This window comes from Tauraco erythrolophus, chromosome 7, assembly GCF_009769465.1.
Source record: "Tauraco erythrolophus isolate bTauEry1 chromosome 7, bTauEry1.pri, whole genome shotgun sequence".
Lineage (NCBI taxonomy): Eukaryota > Metazoa > Chordata > Aves > Musophagiformes > Musophagidae > Tauraco > Tauraco erythrolophus.
This window is the reverse complement of record NC_141471.1, coordinates 27,382,754-27,409,463: the sequence shown is the minus strand read 5'-3', so window position 1 is coordinate 27,409,463 and position 26,710 is coordinate 27,382,754. Positions and strand designations below refer to the sequence as shown.

Sequence of the window (26,710 nt, the reverse complement as noted above, 5' to 3'; positions counted from 1 at the left end):
CAAAACATTTTAAAGCCATGCAGAGCACCTGCATGCCAGTACTCAGCATGAGCTCCAGACAGCTCAGCAGCAGTGCAGAAGATCTGATGTCTCCTGATTCCCCATCACACAGGCAAAAGGCACACCCCAGCATGTCCCACCCTCTCCACCCTTCCCACTTTGCTCCACATCTCTCCTTGCAGAAACCACACCATACTAATAGATCTAGATAATGGTCACCGCAATAGTAAAAATCTTCAATGTTAATAATCTCATATTTTTAGTTTTGGAATCTTAGATTGTGTTAAAGTCCCTTGCCTTAAATCTGGGAGCAATTAAAACCTGTTAAAGCTTTGGCAGGATCAGAGTTGGAAGATTTTGGAACTCTCTACATTTACACATTTTATGTTTCAGACACGCAGCTAATCTGCTTCAAAAATATCCTCAGAGGAAGCATGAAAAATTTTCTTCCACTCTGTTTCTCTTGTTTCCAAACAGAAAACTGGCATTTTCCCTAACAGAAATCGCATAACGGCCAGGTTCTGATCTATCACAGACAGGTGCAACTCTGAAAACCCTGGAGTTGCTCAGGGGTTACACAATGCAGTGAGTCTATGAACCAGGTCAGTCCTTGCGTACACCAGTTTGCATTAGCACGTTCAGTGGGCATCTCCAAAACTGAGGGTTCCTTCAGGTTTAAAAGCATCACTCAGCAGAAATCAGAATAACTTTTTTGTACATTAAGGATCTGCTGGTGACTCAAAGCTGATGATCAATAACAGCAGACAAAGTTTTCAAAAAAGTCAAAATACACATCTCTCTCCTAGGAGAAAAGAAACTGGATTCTCAGTAGCAAGAAATAAATGCAAAACTGGAATAAAAAAAAAAATTAGCACCTTGAAAATAGTTACAAAGCAAGTTTGCTGGAAGGAGCAGAACATTTCCTGTTGAGATGATTCCTACTTAAAGAATTTTCCTCCTGCTATGTGTTTCCTCTTGCATGCTCATCTCTCCACATCCTCCTCTGGGTCTATGGGACTTGATGACATCCAGGTATGACTTGGGCAGAAACAGAGGATGGGATTCCCACCACTGTGTTTGGAAGAAGATAAGGAGAAAGCGTAGGAAAGTGTTTTTACTAGAGAGAATCTGGTTTATCTGGACACCTCATTAGTGCAGTGACTGGGAGTCCAGGAGAGACCTGTCCAAAGGTAGCAAATGCATCATCGTTTCTTTTACAGGGCCACCTGCCCACAGGTTTTACAAGCACAACCAGGACATATGGTCTACACAACTTTTCCCATGCAGCGGCATGTAAAGAGAATAATACAATCTACAAAGGGGTCAGAGGATATATCATGGTCAGCCAAATTCCCTGCTACACTGCTATGAGCATCAGCTGCAATAACTATTTTTTTAGCAATGCAGAACCTGACATGTGCACAATATGAATTAGTCTATTATTCCAAGGAGGACAGTATACAGGTGGCATGGAGAAGAAAGCCAAGGGAGGCTTTCAACAGCTAAAAAAAAACCCAAAATTATTACATTTTACATGGTTCCTTTTTGTTCTTCCAAACCCAAGCACAGCATAACTGTCCAACCAGCAATGCTGTCCTCCCTCCATAGTGCCAAAGGATCTGGTTAAAAGCAAAATAAAAAGCAGTCTGAGTGTGATTTTTTTCTTTTTTTAATCGTGTGCCAAGTATGACACCAGCCTTGTGCACAGGAAGCATCTGGACACACTGGAAAGAATTTCCTGACTTGCTACAAGTGACAAGCTCAGCTAACAACTTCTTTCCATCAGCTACAGAAGAGAAAATTGCTCTCTTCAAAGAACAAAGGAAAACACCCTCAGTATTCTACCTAAAACAAACAAACAAAGCTAAAAAGCTAGTAAAATGGATTCAGAGGTTTTTTGTTTTGGCTTATAAACATGGACTTCCATGATACCAGGATTTAGCTTGAACTGCTCAGCTATGAGAAGAGATACTTGGAAAGCAAATCCGTACTAGAATGACAAAGAAGTAAGATATTCTATTTATCTTCCATCATTTATCTTTTCTATCTGAAAAGGTTATTGAGCAAGAACAAACAAAAGACGAGGTTTTGTCTTATGTCCTATGTAAAAGAAATATAGCATGTTATGAGTTCAAGAAAAAAATATGCAACTTAATCTTTAATAAGCTTTCCCCACAAAGCAAAGTTCATCTGTCTAAATTTCTTTTAAATGGTACTGGCTTTGAAAAATAAATCCACAGCAAGAAGATAATAAAAAAAGCCTCAATTTCCTCAGCCTTCAGGACCTTAAGGTCTTTAGTAACGTGAAGAACATCTGATCATAAAAGAATATTTTTTCTCCTCCTTACGACCAGAATATCATTAGTTTTTTGCAAAATATTTTTACTACCCTCAGTCCTTCCAAAGAACGTTAAAAAGGAAGAAACAGCAAATAGCAGTTGTTAGAGAAGTAACCAAGGAACCACCTGAATCCTTTTAAGAGGGAAAAAAAGGGCAAGAAGAAAGAGAAAAGAGGCTCAGTGGGAACACACGAGTAGACAGAGGTGGCTGAAAACAATCGCTAAGGTTTAGAGAACAAATACAGGTAGCAATGACCTGTAAAAAATATGATCATAATCATTCGAATACATGAAGGAGAGAAATGCAAAAATTAAAAGCTTCCTTTCTTGGGCTGGGGGGAGGATCCTGAAAAGCTGAAGTATCCATTGTGGGTTGTTTGTTTTGTTTTTTTTTTTTTAATTACTTGAGCTTTTTATTCCTGGCAAAACCGAGCCTGGAACGAATCTTTTCCTGCTAGAAGTTGTTCCCCAGGAGATTATTTTCTTTCCACACAAGCCCTGGCTCTGCCACGCTCCACTCCAAACCCCCTAGCTCTGGATCAGCTGGCTGCAGCCTGATGTCTTCATCCCTCTGGTGTTCCATCAGCCTGTGGAGAGGGCTCTGAGGGGGTGTCCATGTGAGCCCAGCCTTGTCTGGGGCTCACCACGGAGCTCTCAAGTGGGTAAGAGCACTCATCACTTTCTATCATACCCCTGCAGCTGCAAAGATCCCCACAGGTCAATAGGCAGAGAGAAATGTTTCAGTTAAGAAAATTGGACCTTCTTCCAGAGCTCTTCAAGGTCACGTCTTCCTCTCCAACTACACAGTAGAACCCACACTGTCCAACCAAAGCACCAGGAAAGCACTCATTGCGTCTCAGTGAAGCATCAAACTCCATCCAGAGGAGCACAAACCTCCCTTGAGCAGTGTCTGCCATAACCAAAGGGCGAACTTGCTCTCAAGCAGGCTGACCAACATCCTATAACCACATCTCAGCCCAGAAGGGTACTAACGTCATGTGATAAAGTCCAGATTTCTGGCATAAAACTACAACTTCATTGCTGGGACTAAAGCTCCAATCCACCTACTTGCTACAATCCACCTACGTGCTGGTTAAACCATACCACACTCAGACCCCAGCACACAAAGCAGTGCTAAATGTGCTATCTGGGAGGGTATCAGTGAGTTAGTAGAGGTCACAGAGTATAAGAAGCTGTGAAATGCTGTATCTACCAGCTTAGTGAGTGAGTAGCTGATGGTCAGAAATACAGTTATTCTCCCTGAAGTGACTGTGGATGGTCCCACCACTGACAAAGGTATGTAATAGCTTCTGGATTCAACTTTGCTTCTTGTTATTTCTGTGGGACAAGTTTCAGAGGTTATGCATAATGTAAAAAGAAAAAAAAATTCTTTGAGAGGGCTTATTACTCACTGATCTTCGACTCCACCAAGAGACCCCAGTTCTTGAATAATAAAGTGAGGGTGAGCATAACAGTCTCCTTCATTTCTGCTGACGTACAGAATAGGAAGCAGAGAAATTCTGGCTAAAGTCACCTTCAGAGATTTTTAAACCATTTCATGATGCCATAAAAACTTGAATATTTCTCCCTATGACACTCACTCAAGGAAATTTTCCATTTATTCCACCCTTTGTTTCCCTGTCCAGCTGTACGAGTGAAGCTAATGTGTAAATGCTTGAGGTTCTGGGTAAGTGCACATTTTCTTCCAGTTTCACAGGCTCAAGGAAAACGCATGTACACAGCTCATGGTGCTCCAGAGGTCCTATGCTCCTCCAGAGCCATGCTGTGCTCCTGGCTCCTGCTTCCCAGCACTGAAGACATCTCCCAGAGCAGAAAAGACCACAGAGCGGGTTTGTGGTCTTACGGGAAACAATAGCTATTGCATTAGAGACGACCAAGCAACTAGGTCTTCTGGGCTACCCCAGGAAAGGCAGAAAGGCAACAAACAGGCATATTCTTCAGGAAATACCACTGTCCTGCAAGAAATACTTTGTCTGTCCCAAATGGTCTCCCACACATTTCCTTGAGGAAAAAAAAAAAACACCACAACAAAAAAAACCCACAAACAAACAACAACAACAAAAAAGCCTGACACTGAAGTCTGATTCTGTAAAACAGAAAAGTGGTATTAAGAGTGGTATTAAATTTCAGTGTATGTGCAATTCTAATGTTGAGATGAACACTTTCCTTCTCACGCTGTCCTCCACGGTTGGCCAACCCTTCAAATACTTAGATACTCTTTAATGACTCTCTGCACTCCAAAAAGGCTTCAAGCTCTTCATGCTACTGAAAAAAGCCTGGAAGATGAAGGTAAAGAGTTTCTTGAGTGGACAGAAGGAAAATAATTAAAAAACGGAGTTTTAATTCAGCATGCCTTTTCACAATTTTTTTTTTTTTAAACTGACATACACTTCTCCTCCTATTTTTTGTTTTCTCCTCTTCAAACAGGGTGAAGCTGTATTGCCTCCAGATGACCATGACTTCAAACTGACAGCACAAAACCAAATGCTCCCGGAATAAAAGCGTTAAACAAACCTTCACATCGCCTCGCGGCTCCTTTCCTCCCGAAACCCGTTATCCCATGCTCGTTCCCCAACCTCTGACCCAATAAACTTCTGACGCCTCTCCTCCCAATGTCTCCGCCAGCTAGGTCAGCTGCAAAATAACTGACTGAGACAGCTGCTCAGATTTCACGGGCACCACACCGCAAAGGAAAGACTGCGACAAACTGCCCAGCACACCTAATGCCCCAGTCCTGCTCAGTGCTCCTTCCACCCCTGAAGACTGATATTGTTTTGCAAAGCCTTGGGGTTGTGGTATTTTCCCATCCTTCACTTTCACGTTGCATTGTGCACCCATTCCCCACAGAGATCAGTGAGACCTGATCCAGTTTGCTCTGAAAGTTAACTCTGTGTATTTCCACTTAAAGACAATCTCAGCATCATTCTTTTAAAACATGCAGGAGACCACATAAAAAAAAAAATCACTAAGACTACTACATTACCCTTCTGGCATGATGATGCTAGTCTGCAGAGAGAGCATCTTACCCAAGTAGGACCTAGAAAAACCAAATCAACAAACCTCTCAGCAGCTTCAAAAAGGCACATTTGCTTACATTCTTTTTTGGTCCTATGAGGTGCACAAAAAAAGGAAGTCTGAAAAACTCGACCACAAATCAAATAATTCCCTTTGTTTTCATTCAAAATTCTAAGAAAAACAGCTATTTATTCATCATATCTTATCAATGTCCTCTCTGTATTGGATTACAGTTTGCAGGAGTTTGTGTTGTTCTCCTTGGGCATTGTAGCTTACATTAGAAGAAACAGCTGAAGGGTAAGTATCTGATATCAAGTGGCAATCAGTTCACTACCATGTACCTTAGGAACCAAAGCAATAAGACATTTAATGCATTTAAGCACCTACTTAAATACAAAGGGCTAAAGGTATCTTGTGCTGATCAAAGGTTTGAGGAGCAGCTGACAGGCCAATGAGCACCAGCGTTTCTAGTGGACTGTCAATTGCCAGGAATATGCATGTGAAAGTCCCAATGTTTATTTTACGACAGATTTCAAATGACTGGATAAACTTACACTCTAGATTTATTTCTTCTTTTAAGGAAGGGCACTCTCAAATCTTATTTCCTTAAAAGAGAGCATTTAAGCATATATATAAGTGCTTTCCTGAGAAGCTGTCTGCTTGGCAGACCACTTATGGTTTCCACAAACCGGGCGATGAACCTAATTGTAAAAACTCTGACCCATGAATAATCCTTAATCATAGAATCATAGAATCATAGAATGGTTAGGGCTGGAAGGGACCTTCAAAGGTCATCTAGTCCAACCCCCCTGCAAGGAACAGGGATATCTCCAACTAGATCAGGTTGCTCAGGGCCTTGTCCAACCTGGCCTTGAACGTCTCCAGGGATGGAGCATCCACCACCTCTCTGGGCAACCTGTTCCAGTGTTCTACCACTCTCATAGTAAAAAATTTTTTCCTAATATCCAACCTGAATCTACCTCCCTCTATTTTAAAACCATTACCCCTTGTCCTATCATAACTGGCCCTCCTGAACAGCCTCTCCCCATCTTTCCTGTAGGCCCCCTTGAGGTACTGGAAGACCGCTATAAGGTCACCCCGGAGCCTCCTCTTCTCCAGGCTGAACAGCCCCAACTCTTTCAGCCTGTCCTCATAGGAAAGGTGCTCCAGCCCTCTTATCATCTTCGTGGCCCTCCTCTGGACCCTCTCCAACTGGTCCATGTCCTTCTCATGTTGGGGACTCCAGAACTGGACGCAGTACTCCAAGTGAGGTCTCACGAGGGCAGAGTAGAGGGGGAGAATCACCTCCCTCGACCTGCTGGCCACGCTCCTCTTGATGCAGCCCAGGACGCAGTTGGCCTTCTGGGCCGCAAGAGCACATTGCCGGCTCATATTGAGCTTCTCGTCCACCAGTACTCCCAGGTCCTTCTCCTCAGGGCTGCTCTCGATCCAATCACCACCCAGTCTGTATTTATGCCTGGGATTGCCACGACCCAGATGTAGGACCTTGCATTTGGCCTGGTTAAACTTCATGAGGTTGGTACAGGCCCACCTCTCCAGCCTGTCAAGGTCCCTCTGGATGGCATCCCTCCCTTCCAGCGTGTCGACGGCACCACACAGCTTGGTGTCATCGGCGAACTTGCTGAGGGTGCACTCCATGCCACTGTCCACGTCACCGACAAAGATGTTGAAGAGGGCCGGGCCCAACACGGACCCCTGAGGGACGCCACTTGTGACCGGTCTCCACTTGGACATTGAGCCGTTGACCACTACTCTCTGAGTGCGGCCATTGAGCCAATTCCTTATCCACCGAGTGGTCCATTCATCAAACCCATGCCTCTCTAGTTTAGAGAGAAGAATGTCGTGCGGGACAGTGTCAAAAGCTTTGCACAAGTCCAGGTAGATGACATCCATTGGTCGACCCTTGTCCACCGATGCTGTCACCCCATCGTAAAAGGCCACCAAGTTGGTCAGGCACGATCTGCCTTTGGTGAAGCCATGTTGACTGTCACCCACCACCTCCTTGCTCTCCATGTGCCTTAGCATGGTTCCCAGGAGAATCTGCTCCATGACCTTGCCAGGCACAGAGGTGAGGCTGACCGGTCTGTAGTTGCCCGGGTCCTCCTTGTTCCCCTTTTTAAAAATGGGGGTTATGTTCCCTCTCTTCCAGTCATCGGGGACCTCACCAGACCGCCACGACTTCTCGAATACAATAGCCAGTGGCTTGGCAACTTCATCCGCCAGTTCCTTCAGGACCCGCGGATGGATCTCATCAGGTCCCATGGACTTGTGCACCTTCAAGTTCCTCAGATGTTCTCGAACCTGGTCTTCAAGTACAGTGGGCGGTGGTTCATCCTCACAGTCCCTGCTAGTTCTTTCCACAGCTTGGGTGGTAAGACAAGAGGCTTTACCATTGAAGACTGAGGCAAAAAATTCATTGAGTACCTCAGCCTTCTCTATGTCCCGGGTAACCAGAGCACCAGTATCCTTCCGGAGGGGCCCTACATTCTCTTTGGACTTCCTTTTGTCTCCTACATACCTATAGAAGCATTTCTTCTTGCTTTTTATATCCCTTGCCAAATTCAATTCCTTCAGGGCTTTAGCCTTCCTCACTTGATCCCTGGTCACTCTTACAGCTTCTCTGTATTCCTCCCAGGCTATCTGTCTCCGCTTCCACCCTCTGTAGGCTAACCTCTTCATTTTCATGTGAAAATAAGCCAAAATAATGATTACTCATTTAGTGGTGTACAGAAGACTCCAGATTAAATAATTTCATGCAACAGGCAAGAACCCTGAGCCCTAGCTGGGACAGAAAACTTGCAGGTCAGACAGAGAGACAACTTCCCTTTGGTAGGTCCAAGCTCTGGGCACAGCTCAGCCTGGCTTTTCCCTGGGAGGCTGCCAGCCCTGAGGCACTGCCGAATCCCTCAGCTCCTGGGAAACGTTATGAAATTGAGTAATTGTCAACAAATTTCAGAGTAATGCTGGGGAATGGGATGCCGCTTCTCGTAACAGCGGCGCAGGAGAAGCAGAGCCCACGCTTCTCTGCTGTGCCTATGCATGGCTGTCAGAGGCTATAGCGAGATGGTATGGATAACAGTCACAGTGGTGTTGTTTTTAACACAAATCTACAGCTCCTTTTTCATCCAATGGAGGCACAACGTAACACAACTCCTCTGGAGCGGATAAAAAAAATCACAAAAAAAATGAATCTGGGAAAGAATAAAAAAAGTTGATCAGAACTGGTGAGTATTCACGAATAATCAGCCCATACCATAAGCACTTAAAATATTACATTTATCACTTTGTTTATCCCTGTGAAGGAAACAGCAAGAGTCCCAAAAGAACTCTGCTTAGCTAAAGAGTGAAGTGCCCTAAAAGACAACCAGGACGCACAGCACGTGACCGCCAAAGCTTTGGGGTCAGGAAGGTGCACCAGGGGGGTACGGTGCTCCCCAGACCCAGCTCCACGGCTGCGTGGCAAACCGACCGCTGTCCTCTGCCCAAGGGAACCACGCATGCAGCAGGGCTAACCCAAATCCCTTGCTATCTCCAAATCTGGGTGCAGGTTTCCATGTATTCAGAAGTTTGATGGACGTACATAGGAGCATCTCACAGCAGCTTTCCCATCAGCAATCCTTGCAGCAGCAGCAATTATTTGATAGAAAAAGAAATAAAAGTTTCCACGGCAGAAAGCCTCCCCGTTGCAGCAAGTCTCCTGACTGCTGCTTATGATATCTCAGCATTGGGCTACAGCAGTGTTGGTTTTAATAGTAAGATTTGAAATATGAACTTTGCACAGAAAGCAAGGACAGGCCTTTGAAACACGCTAAAACCAAACAACTGGGCAACATTGGGCCAACACCATTTGATGGATATTTCTTTCTTTAAAGTTGTATAGAAGTTTAAAACAACTAAAATAACTGAAAATTCCCTCTCTCTCTATAAAAATGCATGTGTAAAATGAAACATACTTTACTGCAAGATATATATAAATTTATAATGTATATACAATCATGCTTATCACTGCAAAGTACTATGCAGGTCAGATTATTACTTTTCAATATTGGGTATGCATTACACCCAGACACAGCTTGCACTCCCCACTTGTGAATTTACACAATCTCCAGAGTTGTGAAGCACATAGTAAATGACGCAATTCAAGTTATGATGGCACCAAACAGCTGTTTACCTCCTCACAAATGAGTCAGACAGTTGTCTTGCACTGGTCAGATTATCACAGCCAAAAGAACAAGTTTTGAAGTTTTAAAGCATCACTCACTCCTGCCTCCAACATACCTTCACTTCAAAAACAATTCACAGATTTTTAACGTTTACTAATCAACTCAGAAACTGCGGGTACCTGGATTGATTGTTTGGACTGACCACCAATCTACAAAACACTGCATTATTAGACTAAGCCTATAAAAGACTTTCAGTATGGTTGTGCCAAAACACCAGAACATAGGCTTCAAACATTTCTCAGGCTAGTTTAAAAGACTTCTGAAGTATTTCAGAATGAAACCTATTTTTTCATTTCCCACTTCATATGGTTAACTTCCAGGTTTGTTGTGAAATGGCGATACCTATTCCACACAATGCAACATGATTAAAATCACTGTAATTTTAGTTCTCTGCATCTTTACCTCAAAACTAGCTTGTAGTCATCCATCAAATAGGGAAGCTGCAAATAGCCAGCTCTAACCTTATCTAAGCATTAAGCTCCAAGGACCTAAATTTCTTATATCACTATCCTTTCCTCACATCTTTTTATTACCATGTAGCATATGAAGTTATTAAACATTGTGTGCATTACTTATCCTGTAAGCCAGTTGCCTGTCACACTCAGATTCACAAATACTGAGTCCATGCCTTTGCCTGTCCTCCTTTCTGGGACAAATGCCAAAAAGGATTAGCACTATCCCCAGGAGTCCAGTTTACAACAGGGGAAGCCCTACAGCTGTGTTGCAAAGGTAATGACAAGATTCACAAAGGTGGCTGCAATGTTAGCCATCTGTCAGAAAAGGAGAAAGATAGTGCCAAGACTTGTTCTTCACTTGTATAAAAAGGCACTTCACTGGTACTAGGACCTCCGAACTTCCTTACCGATGCTGGAGGGACTAAGGGCTTATGCAAGATCTTCAGGGATTAGATTATTAATGATGCTTATGATTTTGCATGAACTGAGTCACTCGGTATTAGAACTGTTACATCCAAATAGAAGAGTCAAAACTAAACACATTTCTTGTCTTTTCCTTTCCTTATTTCTTTTTATTCAGCTACATATGTTCTGGTTTGTGCAGGCTGGACACCAGCTTCTTATCTTGCTCAAATGTTTGAGATAGAAACACTTATCTAGGACAATGCAGACTTACTGCAACCTTGTCAACCCTCTCTTCAAGCCAGATGTCATTCAAAGTTTGCGATTTTGTTATTGACCTACAGGAAGTGCAAGCATTGACAAGTCAATAGGTCTTCAGAGATTTTCCACGTCAACCTCAGAACGGCTGTTTCACAACATTTTCCTCATTTCAGCCCCAGGAAAGAAATCAACCTTCACTCCTGGCAGTTAACAATGCAAAAGTGAGCAGGTAAAAGCAAATCAAGCCTACCTTTCACAAAGATAATTTTCCCACGCTCGGTGTACTGACATGTCTCAAAGCGTAAAAGGTGCATTTATACCTTTCAGAAAGCTTTTCGATTATGCCATCTCGGTATTTGACAGATGTCAAGAATCTAGCATCAAACTTTTGAGACCAGGAAAAAATAGTTATGTGTAAATTAAGGAGACTTATAATACTGAGGTTATTTTAGTATAAGCTCATTTATTGGCCCATGCTTTGTCAAGAGACAGTCTTGCCGTTCAGTCCACAGAAGTACAAGGATAAACTCCAACTCCTTTAAACAAAATTCCCAAACAGTATGTCTTACTTGATAACATCTCAATCTCTATGTTCTTTTCAGGTGTTATGTTTCACATTTCTTTAATCTATTCTTTAGTGCGTATTCTTTTCCTATTCACAATTATAAGATTAAGAACATCAGATTATTTTTTTTAACCAAATTTGTCTCTTCAAAAACCCCCAAATCCAAGGATTTTCTACAAAACTGCAGGAAATTCAAACCAAAGTTATATATACAGAGACCTTCAGAAGCATGGGAACAGGAGGAAAACAAAAACAACACCCCACAACAGGAAAAAAAGAAGCGACAAAAGTTAATTGAAGTATTCAACTCAATCTAAGTGCGTTTAGTCCATAGTTTCTGAAGCTGGCCAATTTCCAAATAAACAATCACAAGACACTACTAAGAGTCTTGATTGCTTCTTCCAGTTTTTTATCATGATATTATGTCGAGAAATACCATCCGGCTTTGGTCTAGTTCAGTGCCAACTAGTCAAATTAGTTCTCTCACAGGTTAGATCTGGCTCCCGATTCAGCACCTGGACCTCAGAGCAGTATGCAAGGCCTCTTCTCACTTTTTTATAGAAGTAGGAAAACTATTATTGTTCCAACTTCAGCATTCGGGAGAAGAGAAAACTCTAGGTAGTGATAAGATTCATCTGTCCTGAAGCTTGAGGCATTAGTACATTAAAAAAAGACAGAACCAGTTAGGCAGTAGATAAGACTGCAATTTGGATTCAGGAAACTGAGGTTCTCACTCTGAAACCATTTCAGTATGACCTTCCAACAATATCACAGCTGTATCTTTACTTTTCCATCTTTATTTCTGGACTCCATTGCCTCACAGATGCATACTTGGTATATGAACACATACAGTTTTGCGCAACCTTGAAACCTCATTAACAAGCCTTACAGAAAGGACACAAGTTGGTGCATGCTTAACTTAAAATCAAGTTCAAGAGAGAAGGATGAACTCTCCTGCACCACCTGGAGCACCACCCCACACATTGTGCGAATAGAGATGGAACAGGGACAGCTGTTTGTAACTGTCTCTTAGCTACAACCAGAGACTAAGCGCTCCTAGTCAACTTCAAGACACCTCATGGATCTGTCGGTTTCTACGAAGGCTGCGATAAGCAGATTTGGCATGACAGAAGCGCGCATCAAGCGCTTAATTGCACATACATAGCTGAGCATTTTGTTCCCAGTTAGACACTTCTAATTTCTTCCAGGAAAGAAGTATTTTTGATTTCTTTCTCAATATCGTTTTGACATAACTTGCAACTACCAGTGGTAAATGTACCAGATTTCAGAGATTCCTAATCTGCCCCTAAGGTATTGGTATATATGTACCTGAACCGGATGAATTACTTCTGTGTCATGTGTTACAAGCCACAAGTGTAGGGATTTGCCTTATCTCAAGTGCAAAAGCAGAATCCAGGAACTAATCCGATCCCTCTACCGACAATACGTGTAAAGGAAGATTATCTCTTCCACAAAGACTTGTCGTCCTTCAGAAGGTCTGTTCTCTGCTGGGTGTTTCTACAAAACTGCTGTTGATAGCTGAACAAACTATTCCCAGAGGTAAGCAGCCGCAAAGAATGAAGTACTTGTGTTTCCAAATCATGTGCAGAGTCAAGAAAAAACAAAGATGAACTCAAGCACTTAATTCCTTGGTCTGATCAAGAATATCTGATGATCTGTGAAATGCAGCAAACAAACTGTCTCCCCCTTACCACTTTCAATTGCGTTTCATCCTGCACTTGCAAGATGCTAGACAAGACTTGAATTGTCAGCTTTTCACAACAGGGGAGGGGGAAAAAAGTCTCACCCACACAGAACTTACCTGTACACATACAAAACCTGTTTTCCTCAGACTTCAATCCAGTCCACCAAATTAAGTTCAGATAAGCACCTCAAATTTCTTATACTTATCCGATTAAGGTCTCCAAACCACTGCCATCCATCATGAATTTTGTCAATCTATTTGATTCAAATACAGTAGTGACTGATTTTGGTCTATTGTTTTCTAAAGGCTTATCAAAATTATTTCTTGATTGCAAACCAGGTATACCTCATAGCTGGTAAACATTTCAGCGTGCTGATTTACCAGTATCTGAAAACATGGCACAACGGCTTCTCTCAAACTTTTAGAGTGCAACTATTATTAATTAACTACTATCCCAGTCCTTTGTAAATGAGAAAGAGATCAAGGAATTAGTTTAACTGGCTATGCTTAAATCTACTAAACCAAGCACAAGCATTGCAGCTGGTCCACTCCTGCCAAACAGATATGGTTTTGGGCAAATGAATTCTTTTCTGACAAATATATCCCTTTTAGCCTCATCCCAGGTCCTTCTTTTGCTTATTCCATATAATAATGAGGCTTAGTATTATAGAACGGGAAAATTAAAAATAGAAAGAACCACACACACTCTTTCCAAGTGACTCTCCACTACCAAACTCTCATAAAGTCTCATCTTACCAAAGAAACGTCCACTTGTGAAGAAAACAAGCAAAATTAACCTCAGAGGATAGTCTAGATCTATATTGCCACATTCAACACACAGACATAAGCATTAAATAGGCTTTCTTAAGGAAAGATATTTCATCATTTTCCAATTACAGTACAATCAATCATTTGAAACACTTGCTTTGTTTCATCAGATGCTTATCTGTCTCAAGTGACAAGAATGTACCGCCTATTACTTTCTCCAGTCCGTATCCAGCATATATGCCAGCAGTAAGGGAAAGAGATAGTGTAAAACTATACTTTCCTATCCATGTACAAGTCTTACCACATAGTTTCCTGATTTTTGTTAAATGTTTAAGGACATATTTCTGCAAGTGCACTGCTAAGTGTTTGACACAAATAAATGAAGGCTACTATTTGGATATATCGTCATAATCGTTTGCACGTGCAAAAGCATTCTGCTAAATATTCCTACAGGACTGCCAATGAAAACACCAGTGAAATACCCAGAGCGGGCATCATTGTCACTCATGTCTCACAGTGATGCTATGTGAATACGCAGGACAGCAGACACTGCTGTCTTGCAAACTTTTCTCTCCCCTCTCTCTTTGCTTTCCCAAGCCTTTACAGGATTCCTTTACATATACATCAGCTGACAAAACCAGCTTTTAATCATCTGTGTCGGCATACGCAGGCACATAACAGTACATTTTGAGCCTGTGCCTTTGGCAACGCGTCCTAAAATTTAGGAACAGCCAAGGCTTTGATTCATAAACCATAAGATCACTAATGACCACATAGATCTTTTCAGCTTTTACTCCCATATCTCATCTAATCCGTACATAAAACACTTCAAAGAATACGTCTTGCCCACTTCCCTTAGCGAAACAGAAAATGGCCAGCTACCAAGACTGTTTAAAATACTTTTGCTGCCTACCCTAATATTTTCTGCCCTTAGTTTTGGGTCTGTCAGTACCTCAATAGTCCAGAAACTTTATAATCTGAGGAGAAATACACAGTAAACACATAAGAAGAAGAATAAGTACATAGAGATATTGAGAGGTTTTTTTTCCTCAAACTAAATACTTCAGGCTGCACTGAGTGGTTCTGCAAAACGACACTTTTTATGCATAAACAATGTTCACTTTTTCAGGATGTTTTTCACTAATAGGAAGAATTTCCTAATGTAACACAACACCACACACTTTTTCTCAACGAAAACCAGCGTATGCAGTATTTTTGAGGTGTGTAAAGAATACCAGAGCAGAGAAACACTTCAAAGAAAAACATTTCTCTGGCAGAGGACTGACCAGACGATGTAGTAAGTTAAATCCACTGATCATCTTCAGGATTTTCCAATAATGGGCACGTTGTTCAGTCTTGCCCACAGAGTTTACATGACCCCTCCAACTGACATCCTGAACTACTGTACTACAGCAAATATTCATTAGAACTGTAAACAACTGTGAAAAAACATAGAGGAAAACTCTTGACAAGTTTGTAGCCCATAACTGCATACGGTGGGAATTGACGGAGCCTTTGCAATACAAATAGTGCCTCAATCAGTTCTTCACAGAGAGAAAGTTTCCAACGATAAGGGACACATGTAAGGCACATTCTTTTAAAAACGTGACTCCCGTTAAGCAACTCATTGTTCATAAAGGGAACGATGTTTACACAGGAAAAAGTCCAGTTTCAACAAATCTGACCTCCAACAGATGTTTCCTTCTATCTAAGCAAAACAAGTTTGTGACCCATTTCTGTCCAATCAAAAAGCTTCAAAGTTTTTCAAAAGGGAAAAAAAACTGTACTCAATAGAATGACCTGGGAAAACAAATTGAGAAAAAAATGCATTTCAAAATTGCAGTCACTACTAAAGTGAACTCACTTGAAAAATTTAGTCTTCTTTAAAGAGAATGCTTTATGATCTGGGTTTGAAGGGATACAACCCGACAATTATAATTTCGGTTTGTGCTGGAAAGAAAAAGTAGGGCAGGTTGTTACTCACACAGCTCTGTGTCACAATTGCTCTCTTCAAACCAATTTAACTTCTCCAGACATCTCCCAACATCCCTCCAAGACTCCTGGCTGCTCTTGGCTTCCTCAAATCTCTCAAGATCTCTCTTCCTCTGCACATAGCAGCTACATAATAGAAGCAGCTAAGCAGAGTATAAAAGGTATCTCTCTTAAATGTTATTTCTTTTTTAAAGTACTACTACCAGTACACAGTAAGCACAATCATAGCAAGTCTAAATACTTTGTAGAAGGATGAAGAATTTCAGTCTTTGCCAAAGTCTGTGCTGTTGAGGCTGTGCTGTTACACACCTGATTCTTTCACTCACCATCGCAAGAAAGCTTCAGGACTTTCAGGATGTGCCTGGTGGTACCATACTGTTACAGAGCAAAGCTGGATCTGGGGACGTTCTGTTGCACAACTGAATGCTGCCAAAGCAGCACCTTCCAGGGAATTGATGCATTTTTTGTACCCAACAATATCTTGCTCCAGAAGATGAGCTGAGACTTACCATGTGTCCCTGAGAACTTTATCCAGTTTTTTATAGGTCTTATAAAATGCAGCTGCAGAGGCCCAACAAATTAGATCAACAGCTAGATACAAGTGTCAAAGCCAAGGCTAAAATACTCTTAATCATGGGTATAACAAGTGTCGTCAGTGCATGCAACCTTTTGTGCCCATCTTAGCCTCTGTAAGTCTCTTCTTCACTAGGTTTCACTCACGTTATTTTGTGTCCTAGCTATTTTGTAATTGTTATACAAAGTTCCCACCTCCACAAGGTTTTATGCTCAGCACTTAGGTTCCTTACCCCAGCCGAGGCCTCTGCATGCCCTGAGATGCATATAAGAACAAGATGGGGCTGCATCCTGGCAGCAATGCAATGCACCGCAACTACAACCAACATGAATATCAACAGTGTAAAGGAGACTCCACTGAGACAGACTTCAAATCTGCCTATCAAACAATTTAGCAGAAGGTAGAGGTGGTTTTCTCCCTCCCCTAGTAATCCTATTTGTCCTTTAAATAGATCTTAAGTAAAACCTCAAACTGTCAGCATTTTTGTAAAGAAATACCAGCTCAGACGTAATTGGATTTGTCAGGCAATCACAGCTAAACAGTTTTGTGAGCCCCAACAGCTGAACAGCTAGAGAAAAACCCTTATACACCAGAACATATAAGAATATGAAAGTTCATTTCAAGAGGAAAAATCTCCCCTGAAAGTGGTAAAAAGACATAATTTGTTCCACAGTTCAAACCCTGTCCCTTAGCAACATAACGATGTGGTGTGGTACAGCTATGGTTGTGTGAGCTGCTCCATATAGATGATTATCTGCAGTTAACTGTCCAAAGGTTGTCACTTTGGTCTGCTCTGAATTCACCACAATTGTCAAAGGTTTGCCTACACAACATGCTTGTGTTTTAAACTTTTTAACCACCAATAAGAAAATAGGGGAAAAAACACATAGAATTCTGACAGAAACACTTAACAACAGCATTTGAAAAGAAAAAAAGTATATATTACCTTCCATACAAACAAAAAAACTAAGGGAATATGTATTTTCGCTGAAGAGCAGAAGTATCTCCTATCCCTCCACACTTCTTGACTTTTTTCCTCACTAATATATATACGTACACATGAAACTTGCTCTGTCCTCGTTGTGTGTATCATCAGCTCCTTGCTCGGTACATGCTTCTGTAGGCTAGAATAGGGCATTTTAAGGACTGCCTAGGATGTAACAGCCTAAAACCCACAAAAACCTCATCTTCTGAATGGCGAGACAGAATACATTACAATGATGTAGAGGTTACGGGTTAAGCAAGTATAATAGGCCAAATTTTACAACACTTTCAATGCCTTCAAACTGTGGTTTCTTTAATGAAGATTGAGATTATTCCATACGTGCCCGAAGCCAGAAAAAAAGTCATTATACAGATTGTATGCTGAAAATGGACATGATATTCATTTCACTGACTTTAAAATAACAGTCACGTTGTTTTTTAACATTTATATTTAGGACACTATCAACTTGAGCACTCAGCAACATTATTTTCTGTATTTGCACCGTTGGTAACCAGCACGCCTGTGCCTGAGGAATATAAGTAAACTTTGCATTGAATTCCAAACCATGTTTTGGTCTGGGGCCAAAGCAATTTGAAATAATGTAGAGTCTATCACCATCAACATCAATACTCAGGAGTTATATACTCTCCTACCTGTTGGCTTATCCACACCAAGGAATCCAGCCCGTCCCAGGGTTTTAAATACTTTATGTGCCGGGAATTGTCCTTCTTCTTCCCACTTGTCCACAAAGGGATTAATCTCCTTGTCGATGATCTAGGTTTGAAAAATAAATTTTAAAAGTTATGAACACAGACATTCCTACAAAAACACCTTTGACTACTTTTTGTCTAAAAAAATTTAATTTTAAAAGAAAAAAAAACATACAAGGAAATTTTTGAAAGCACATTAATTTTCTTACTTCCTGCTGGATGTCCTTATTCTCCACTCACCCACAACTATTACAACAGATGCAACAAGGCAAATATAAATGATTGTTTAACAATTACAACTACTACAACAGGAAGTCATCGGGGCCAGTTCAAGTCTCTCCAAGACATATGAAAGTGGCAATTCCCCCTCCCCGTTTGTTAGCTTTCTGGGTACAGTTTCTAGAAAGTGACAGGAAGGGAAACCTGAATTGTCCTCAGAGGGGCCTTACCAAAGAAGGTTGGTGATCTGTTCACGATGATCACACATGCAAGACAAGCGAGTAGGAAAGACCTCATTTCCCCTCCCTTTGCCTTAAACACTCTCAAGGACGTCAGTGCTGTTCAGGGCACTTGTGTCTAGTCTGCATTTAGACTTCCCTAGGGTCTGACAACACCCATATTGGAAAAATCTGGTCATCTCTCAGATTTTATAGCACTCAAGCCTAGTCCCTGGGCAACTCTCAACTGGGCTATATTGCTGCACACCTTCTATAAGTCAATGCTCTGAGCTGCCTGGCTACTGCCCTTGCTCTATCCAGGCTGCTCTTCCCTTCCAGCTGTTGCAAGTAGAACACATTTGGAGTGCCACCACTTTCAGATTTCAGACCACAAGAGTTGAATCCACAAAGTCCCAGATTCCCACGGCCACAGGAGCAAAACGGGCAACCTGCAGTTTCACAGTCAACCCCTAAGCCCAGAGGAACTCCGGAAAAAGAGCTGGCTCCGCGTGGAATCGCCTCACACCGCGTAGGGCACTGAGCATTGACACTTCTGTCACCTCGCTCTTGCTCCCCAGGCCTGCCAACCTGGCACAAGGCAGACGGGGTCCCAAGAGCCCTCAAAAGGAGTCGGTTGTACAGTGCCCACCTCTGTCTATATCCACCAGCCAAACCAGGGGTTGGCACAGGCTCTCTCTGCCACACCGCCGAGCGCACTGCGCATCCAGATCAGCACACACGAGGGGGTCCAAACATGAAGCAAAAAGCAACCCTCCTTCCCCCAAACCAAACATTACCAAAACAAACACCAATTCCCAAAACAAAGTTAATGTCTTTAATCTGTGACCACAATTTCACTGCTACACTGTTTCACAAAGAGAGAATTTGTTATTTTAAGAACTTACTCCTCTTAGTCTTTCTCCACACTAAATAAACAAGTCCTGTGGTGCTAATTATTTCTTGAGCTGGAAACAGACTCCTCTCCCTCCCAAACTGGTGTGCTCATGAGACCCTGTGGAGCCTTCTTCCGAACTATCTATTTAATTGCGCATTCTTCAGAGAATTTCAGCCTAGGAAGCCTAGGCTGCTTTCTTCTTCCCAGTCGGCCACAGAAACAAGAATACTTCACTGTTGGTAACAGAAAAAAAAAAAATCACTTTTTCATTTCTCTCACCAAATTCTGAGAAATGTATACACTGAATGTTCAACTTATTCAGTAATTATCACTTCTCTCCCTCTCTTATACTGAATAACGTAGGCCTCATGATCAATAGTAACAAAATACTCCCCAGGACACTTATCTAGGAGAGCTCATGCTTAAACTTCTATATTACCATATCCTAGATGCTCAGATTCTAGGACACCGACACTCAGTCTTGAGTTACAGATGGCGAAACACTGTTTTTGACTGTTTGTAATAACATCTGGTAATGCTCATTGGATAACATCCAGGAAAATGCCTGAAAGAGGCTATGAAGTACATACAGAGAGTTATCCCAGTGTTTTGATGGATCTTGGCAAAAGCATGAAGTAAATGTACTAACAGTTTTGTGCCTGTTACGGCTGGTACTGGACGAGGTGTTTCACAGCCTACGTACAAAAAGATACCTTTGATGTTAAACAGAGTCAGAAGAACGACTAAGGCATGAGAGAAGTTATTTTACGCTATTTCTGTGGATTATAACGTGCTTGCTCCCGTGCCTTTGAGTAAATCCCAAATTGTTTAACAGAGCTGATGTTTCATTATTATTGGGTGAAGTTTGCCATGTCCAGTAAAACAAGATCTCCCTTGCATGACACAACAAAAAAACCCCAAAGACAATCTCACTGCACAAACCACAAACGGTGCGGGCCTCTAAGTTCAAGAAAAGATGAGTATCACAGTCCAGATACTGATATCCACAGCTTTTTCTTAGCCATTGGACCACCTACTTTAAACTGTATTTTTGCAAAGAATTTAAACAGTTCCTGTCAAAAGCTCTTACATTTTCAACACAAATTGTTCGGAAAAAAAAAAAAAAAATCACACACACTATTTATAATCTTAGGGGGACTTGGGGGCACATGTCCCCTTGTACTACCACATACAAACATAAGTCACATTGCTGGAGAACTGCAGCGCTGGTCAACTGGCTGATGCTTCAGTACTGATTATTGGAGATTACCATCCCTTCACATAAAAGCAAACTGCAACAGAGATTTTTCAAAGGGTCAAGCCAGCAATGACTGAAGGAACACAAGCAATTACCCATGTGCTTAAAACGTTGCTAAAGACAGGTTTATTTCAATGCAGGGCAAATAAAGCTGCGTACCTAACTGATTTGACCCTTCCCTTGGCTTTGGGGACTTCCTCACGTCTGTACCTCTGGAGAAATATTTCACACTTGAATTTCTTTAAATCTTGATGAATTAACTTTGAATTAATTTACATTTTTTTAAATGCACACAGCTTTAAGAAGCAAATGCTAAGAGCTGCAGGCACAAGTTATGCAGGCACCTTAACCTAAATCATAAGGTACACATGCAGTGTCTGGCAAATACAGAGAAGCGAGCTTTCAGCAGTACATGAACAGCTGATCTGTTTATTTTTTATATGCTTTGTCAAGAGAAATGTGAAAATTATGGTGATAACATTCAGACTTGCACCACTAGGATACTGACTATAACAAGTTCTAAAACTCCTCTCAGTAGGAATATTTTAACCTGGCATACTACAGATGCTATCTGACAGATAGACCCAGCCACAAAGGAAATCTTTTCACTTCATCTAGCTGGCCAAATCTCAATGGCATTTGGGATGTAAAGTTGATTTAGAAGCCATATATCTTTCCCACCTGGTGATAAAGAACCAGCAAACCACATGAGAAGTTCTTGTTATTTTCCTGACAGCAAGGACACAGTAAGTCTCACGTATGGATGCTTCCCTCAGGCTGTTTCATCCAAACCATGAAGATGCAAACCTAAAGGACCGAGCTCTGGGACAGCCTTGGTTTATTTCATAGATTTCATAGATTTCTAGGTTGGAAAAGACCTTAGAGATCATCCAGTCCAACCGTCCCTAATCTCCCATTAAACCATATCCCTAAGTAGTTCATCCACCCTATTCTTAAACACATCCAGGGATGGGGACTCAACCACCTCCCTGGGCAGCCTATTCCAGTGGCTGACAACCCAATGTCAGCTCATGTTTAGCCCATGTCCCAGCAAGAGCTCGGGCTGTGCTCTGGGAAGCCTCCCAAAAAATGGTCTCAGAGCTGATACAGCTGTGAACTATTTCAAAAAACACTGGAAATTTGCCCAGTCGGAAACTGATTGATCAACAAACTCATTTTGTGTCCACTGATTGCAAGAAGAACAAAAGTGTTTTTATTTAAAACACTCTTGACAGAGTTTTGTGAAAACAGCACCTGCCCAGGAACAGGGAAAAGCGATGGCAGGGCTGGGGAGGGGAGAGAGACAGAAATGCAGAGTATTTTTGTTACAGATTATTCTAATTTCTCTCTAAAACAGAGCAACAAAAGCATCTCCCCATAACGTTGCCAAGAGTTGCATGTTTTGATTATTTTCCACTGGAAGTTAGTACACTATTTAAATGAGAAGAGAAACAGACAATGAACATTTGGGGATTTTTCCTTCACATGATGCTCAGTATTTTCTGCTGATATTGTACCAGCACCTACCCAGAAATATTAGCAACTGCCATTTAATTCTCACTGCTTTCTAAAATAAATACGCTATTTCTACAAAAGCAGAAACTGTAATTGAATTAATTTGGGTACTGAGAGAAGGTACAGATGTCCTTTACAGCAATTAAAGATTCCTTTTGATTATTCACCAACAAGTTTACTTTCTATCAAGCAATTCGAATGAGAAATTAAAGGCCATACCACTTCCACACACAATACCTCTTATATCCATCCCTTATAATACTGTACAATGGTAGTACATTTCAGCACACCATTAGCAAGATGATGAATCTTGAAAAGAAAACAATAAACCAAATTCTTACTAAATAAGAAAAATTTTTACTAAAGCTTCCTGCAAGTTTTACCTAAACTGAGATTAGACCTACTTACTAGAAAAGCAAGAGGAAGTGTCCAAGATATTTTGTATTAAGAAGATTAAATGGATTTAGCGGTGCCACATAACTGTACCATATTATATTAGGAGAAAGAAGCATTTTTTCTTTCCTTTACATCAAGTTACAGTAATTGCACTTAACTCTATTAATATAATAACCAAAGATGACACAATTAATGGCATCTTTAATGTAACAAAAAAAGTAAATAAATAAGCAATAAACCACTGATGACAGCTCTTCAGTGGTTTTATCTGGACATTAGTGTAACACTGACTGGAAGGGAAGGAGGTAATAGAGCAGAGTGCCCTTTGCCTTCGACACCAGCAACAACTAATGAAAATAGTCATTTTGCTGATGAGCACATCTACCAGCATGTGGTGGACAAAGCAGGGTTCTGCTGTCCCTCCAACACTGGCAGGGTGGCAGCTGCTCCTGTGCTTCCAGTCCCCATGACACATGCTAGGGGACCCCAGCAGAAGCCAGGAGCTGCCCAAGTGCTCGGATCACCCAGCCTGGTGGTGACAAGCCTGGATCTGCAATGGTCGGTGCCCCAACAGAAGAGGCAATCGTTCGCTCTGCAATGTGCAGAAGAAGAGGCAGTTCGTGACTTAGAAGACAACAACAGGTTAAAATGCCATCGCATAAAGAGATTTAACCACACAGCAAGCAGAAAATGTTTCTCGCAGTGCTAACCTTGTCTCCTTATACAAAGTTATTTAGTGCACTTTCTTCTGGCAACTAAAATCCAGTGTTAACCAGCTTGCCTGAAGTCTGAAGCAATCCAGAGAGCAAAGCTGCAACCTACCGCTGCTTCTTTTGTGACGCATCACCACCACAGAGTGAAGGTTTTCAGGAACTTTTGCAGGACCTTTTTCTAGGTATTGGGTTTTTTGTTTGGTCGAGGTTTTTTTTAAAACAAATTGAAACAAAGGGAATAGCCTTCACTCCTCTTATAAAAACATACACACTCTTCTTGGTTAAGACTCATCTAGGAGATCTATGTAAAAAATGACTCACCACTACGCAAGAGGTCCAGCTGAGGTAGCAAATGTCCTAGAGTCAGCCAAAACACTTCTCCCCTTTGCATGAGGAAGGCAAGTCTCTCTCTTACCCACAATGTGAAAGACTGGGCATTCAGATGCGATCTGCACCTCTTATTCTGTATTCACACTTGACTACCCAGCCAAACATATGACAGGACACCTGGGCAAATGACTGTCTACAAGTGTTATCACTAAAGAATTTGCCTTTGAAGAACGTGCCAGACACTCATACACCAGGCAGGACAGCTGCCAACGCCCATCCCTTGAAAAGATCTAAAAGACCATGCTCTGCTGTCTTTGCCCTTCAGTTCATTTTGGTCTCCCCAACTTTTCATGCATTTCATGCGCAGAACCCAACTGCTCTGCATGGTTCCTACAGGACAAGATGTGACCAGCCCAGTGAAAAAAAAAAAAAAAAATGCTGCCTGAAAAGCACACTTTGAGCCAGCCAGAAAATAGCATTAAGAAGAAACCAAGTCAAATACAACTACATTTTCTGGTTTTTTTTCCTCCTCTTTTTCTTTTTTTTAATTCCATACCTAAAAACCTGAAACAGATGTTGAAAAACAAAACAATGGTTGCACCTACGCTCTTTAAATGCATTTCCAGTCCCCTTGCCTTGGTGCGATTACAGAGAGATAAGGTTAGGACCCCACTGAAGTACCTGGCTGAGCACAGGCTCTGTGGCAGGCACTCACGCTCACCACCCTCTTTTTCTGTGGACTGCATTGCTGATCTTTTATTTTGCTTGTAAATGTACTAAGTACTTGACAGAATAAGGAAAGAGACACATCACTCATGTCAGCATGTTACATATAACTCCTCCTGAATCTACTCTGTGCACGTGTGCGCATTTAGACATAAATACACACAGATTTCAGGTTGTTTAGCTTTCCCCTTTTCCCTTTCCCAATGGGTGGTACGTAAAATTGAGTTGTTAAGAATTAAGGAAAAAAGTCATTCCAGCTTAGCACTATAAAGCTGGTTCAAAGGTGCAGATAACACATCGTTTCTAGCACCTCAGGTATCTTTAGGATACTTCTACTTCTCTATTCATTGCAGAAAAGCAAAGGTGAACAGGCTCATGTCTGAGCTTCTCCACTGCCACCGCACACAGCTGCGGCCAAAGCTGAGCTTCCAGAGAAGCTTCAGGTGGATTTAAAAACAATATGCAGTAGGCTCATAAGAGAAAACCAGAAAATTTTCCTGACTGATGGAAAATATATGGCTGAAATGGGAAGACATGTATTTAATATTGATAAATTAGCACCACAATTCCTTTTTGTACCTTTAATTAAGCCATGCCACAGGCAACAAGAGAATCACGCAATCTGCTACAGCATTGAGTACCAATGACTGCAGTGATCAGCAAATACAGGAACAAACTGCTACTAAATGAAATTTTCCCCTTCTCAAAGGAAAAACAAAGTTAGCGGAGAAGAACCCTACAAGGTAAGAGTTGGCAGCATCTCATTATATCATAAAACATACCTGTCCTCATCTATTTTTACAAAATCTGATTTTCAGAAAAAAATAACACATGCACTTTATGAGTATTCTGCAATTTCACCTGGTCTATTCATTTGGCAGTAACTGGACATGCTTGTATTTAAATAATTGCATTTTTTCCCTTTCACTCCAACACAGTTCCTCATAACAAATATAATACATAGAGCAAAGCTGATTATTGGTTTCAAAATTTGCATACTGCGAACCTTTTGCTCCCATACGTTTGGCTACACGTCATCCCAGGTCATCTCTCTGCTGCAAAGTGTTCGGACATCGTGAAATTATATGATGGGATCCAACTTCAAAGGCATGTGCCTCCGGAGTTTATCCGTCTGCCACTCACACACTGCTCCCCACCAAAAGGCTCAGCACTTAACTAGAAGTGCCAGCTGAAAATTGGGTAACAGTTGGTAACTGGCTGTGTTAAGCAACATATCAAGGGCTGGCTGGGCTATACCATTCACCTGGACTAATGGATTTCCTTCATTGAGACATCTCCATTAGCAGAGCTTCCAAACATTCAAGATCCTTTTTCACCAACCAGAATCAGAGGTGGCAACCAAGATCTCCCATAGTACTTTTACGATTTCCCAGTGCATCAGTGGGCCATGTTCAGACAGGGATATCTGTGCTATCACATCTGTACCCAGAGAAGTAGTGCAAGATATAAAACATAGTTTACTTAATGCATCCAAGTGGCCCACAGCATGACTGAATCCTTTAGATAAAACAGAAAATAGTCCTAGGAACTGATCCTACCTCTATTATTGCGCTCACTTTGTCTTGTGTCACTGAAAGAGGAAAAATATTCTCTAGAGCTATTCAAAGAATGGCTCTGCACATGCCAAGCTGCAGATGGAGACCCATGGCTTATGCAGTTTTATACATGTGCTGGCACTTAACCTATGCTCATCACCATATCAGCCAAACACCAAATAAGTTTGTGGCATCCTCACAGATTAGAACAGCTGACCTTATTGAAGGTCTGCTAAATTCATAATAAGTGAATTATCAGCTAATGATTTGGACTGTCAACTGGACCACAAGAAGCTTACACAGGATCTACCTGCTGCATTGCACCAGCATCACGTGGAACATTTTTGTTCAGCGTGTTCTAGTTCCTTCTTCTTTCCTTTTTCTCGTGGTTTTTTTTTTTTTTGTCCTTCCCCCCCCCCCCCCCCCCCCCTTTTTTTTTCCCCCCCCTCTCTTCTTTTGTGGCTGGGAGAAAGTTAAGCTGGAATAAAATGTTCCACATCTCTCTCCAAACAAGGTGATTTTTCTCCAGAATTTGATTAGCTTCCCTTGGGAAAGGTTGGGTTTTTTCTCAATAATAAAAGAGGAGTTTCTAATTTCCTTTTCCGCCTTTGAAGATGCAACCACAACATACACCATTACGCTTATCCCTCTGCACGCTTCTAGCAGCAATACTCATGACAACAGGTCTAAGAGGACCCACTCCCAAAAAACCCTCCCAAATCCATCTGAAGAGCAGCTCCGCTCTCAAATACTGCAGCGCTTCTCCAACCCAGCCTCTTGTTTGCAGCAAGTGGGGGGGGATGCTGACAGAGGTGAAGGAGGGCTCCTGAAGACAGACAAAATCCTGC

At 41.7% G+C, this 26,710-nt stretch overlaps 1 protein-coding gene across 1 annotated transcript in view; it reads right to left on the bottom strand.

Moving 5' to 3' along the window:
* The window catches only part of LOC104384328 (putative acyl-CoA dehydrogenase 6), a 90,825-nt gene that overhangs the window by 58,176 nt on the left and 5,939 nt on the right, over window positions 1–26,710 (bottom strand). Inside the window, exon 2 of the mRNA XM_086614963.1 lies at window positions 17,980–18,100. Coding sequence (XP_086471089.1) covers window positions 17,980–18,100 — 121 coding nt within the window. The remainder of the gene's footprint in view (window positions 1–17,979; window positions 18,101–26,710) is intronic.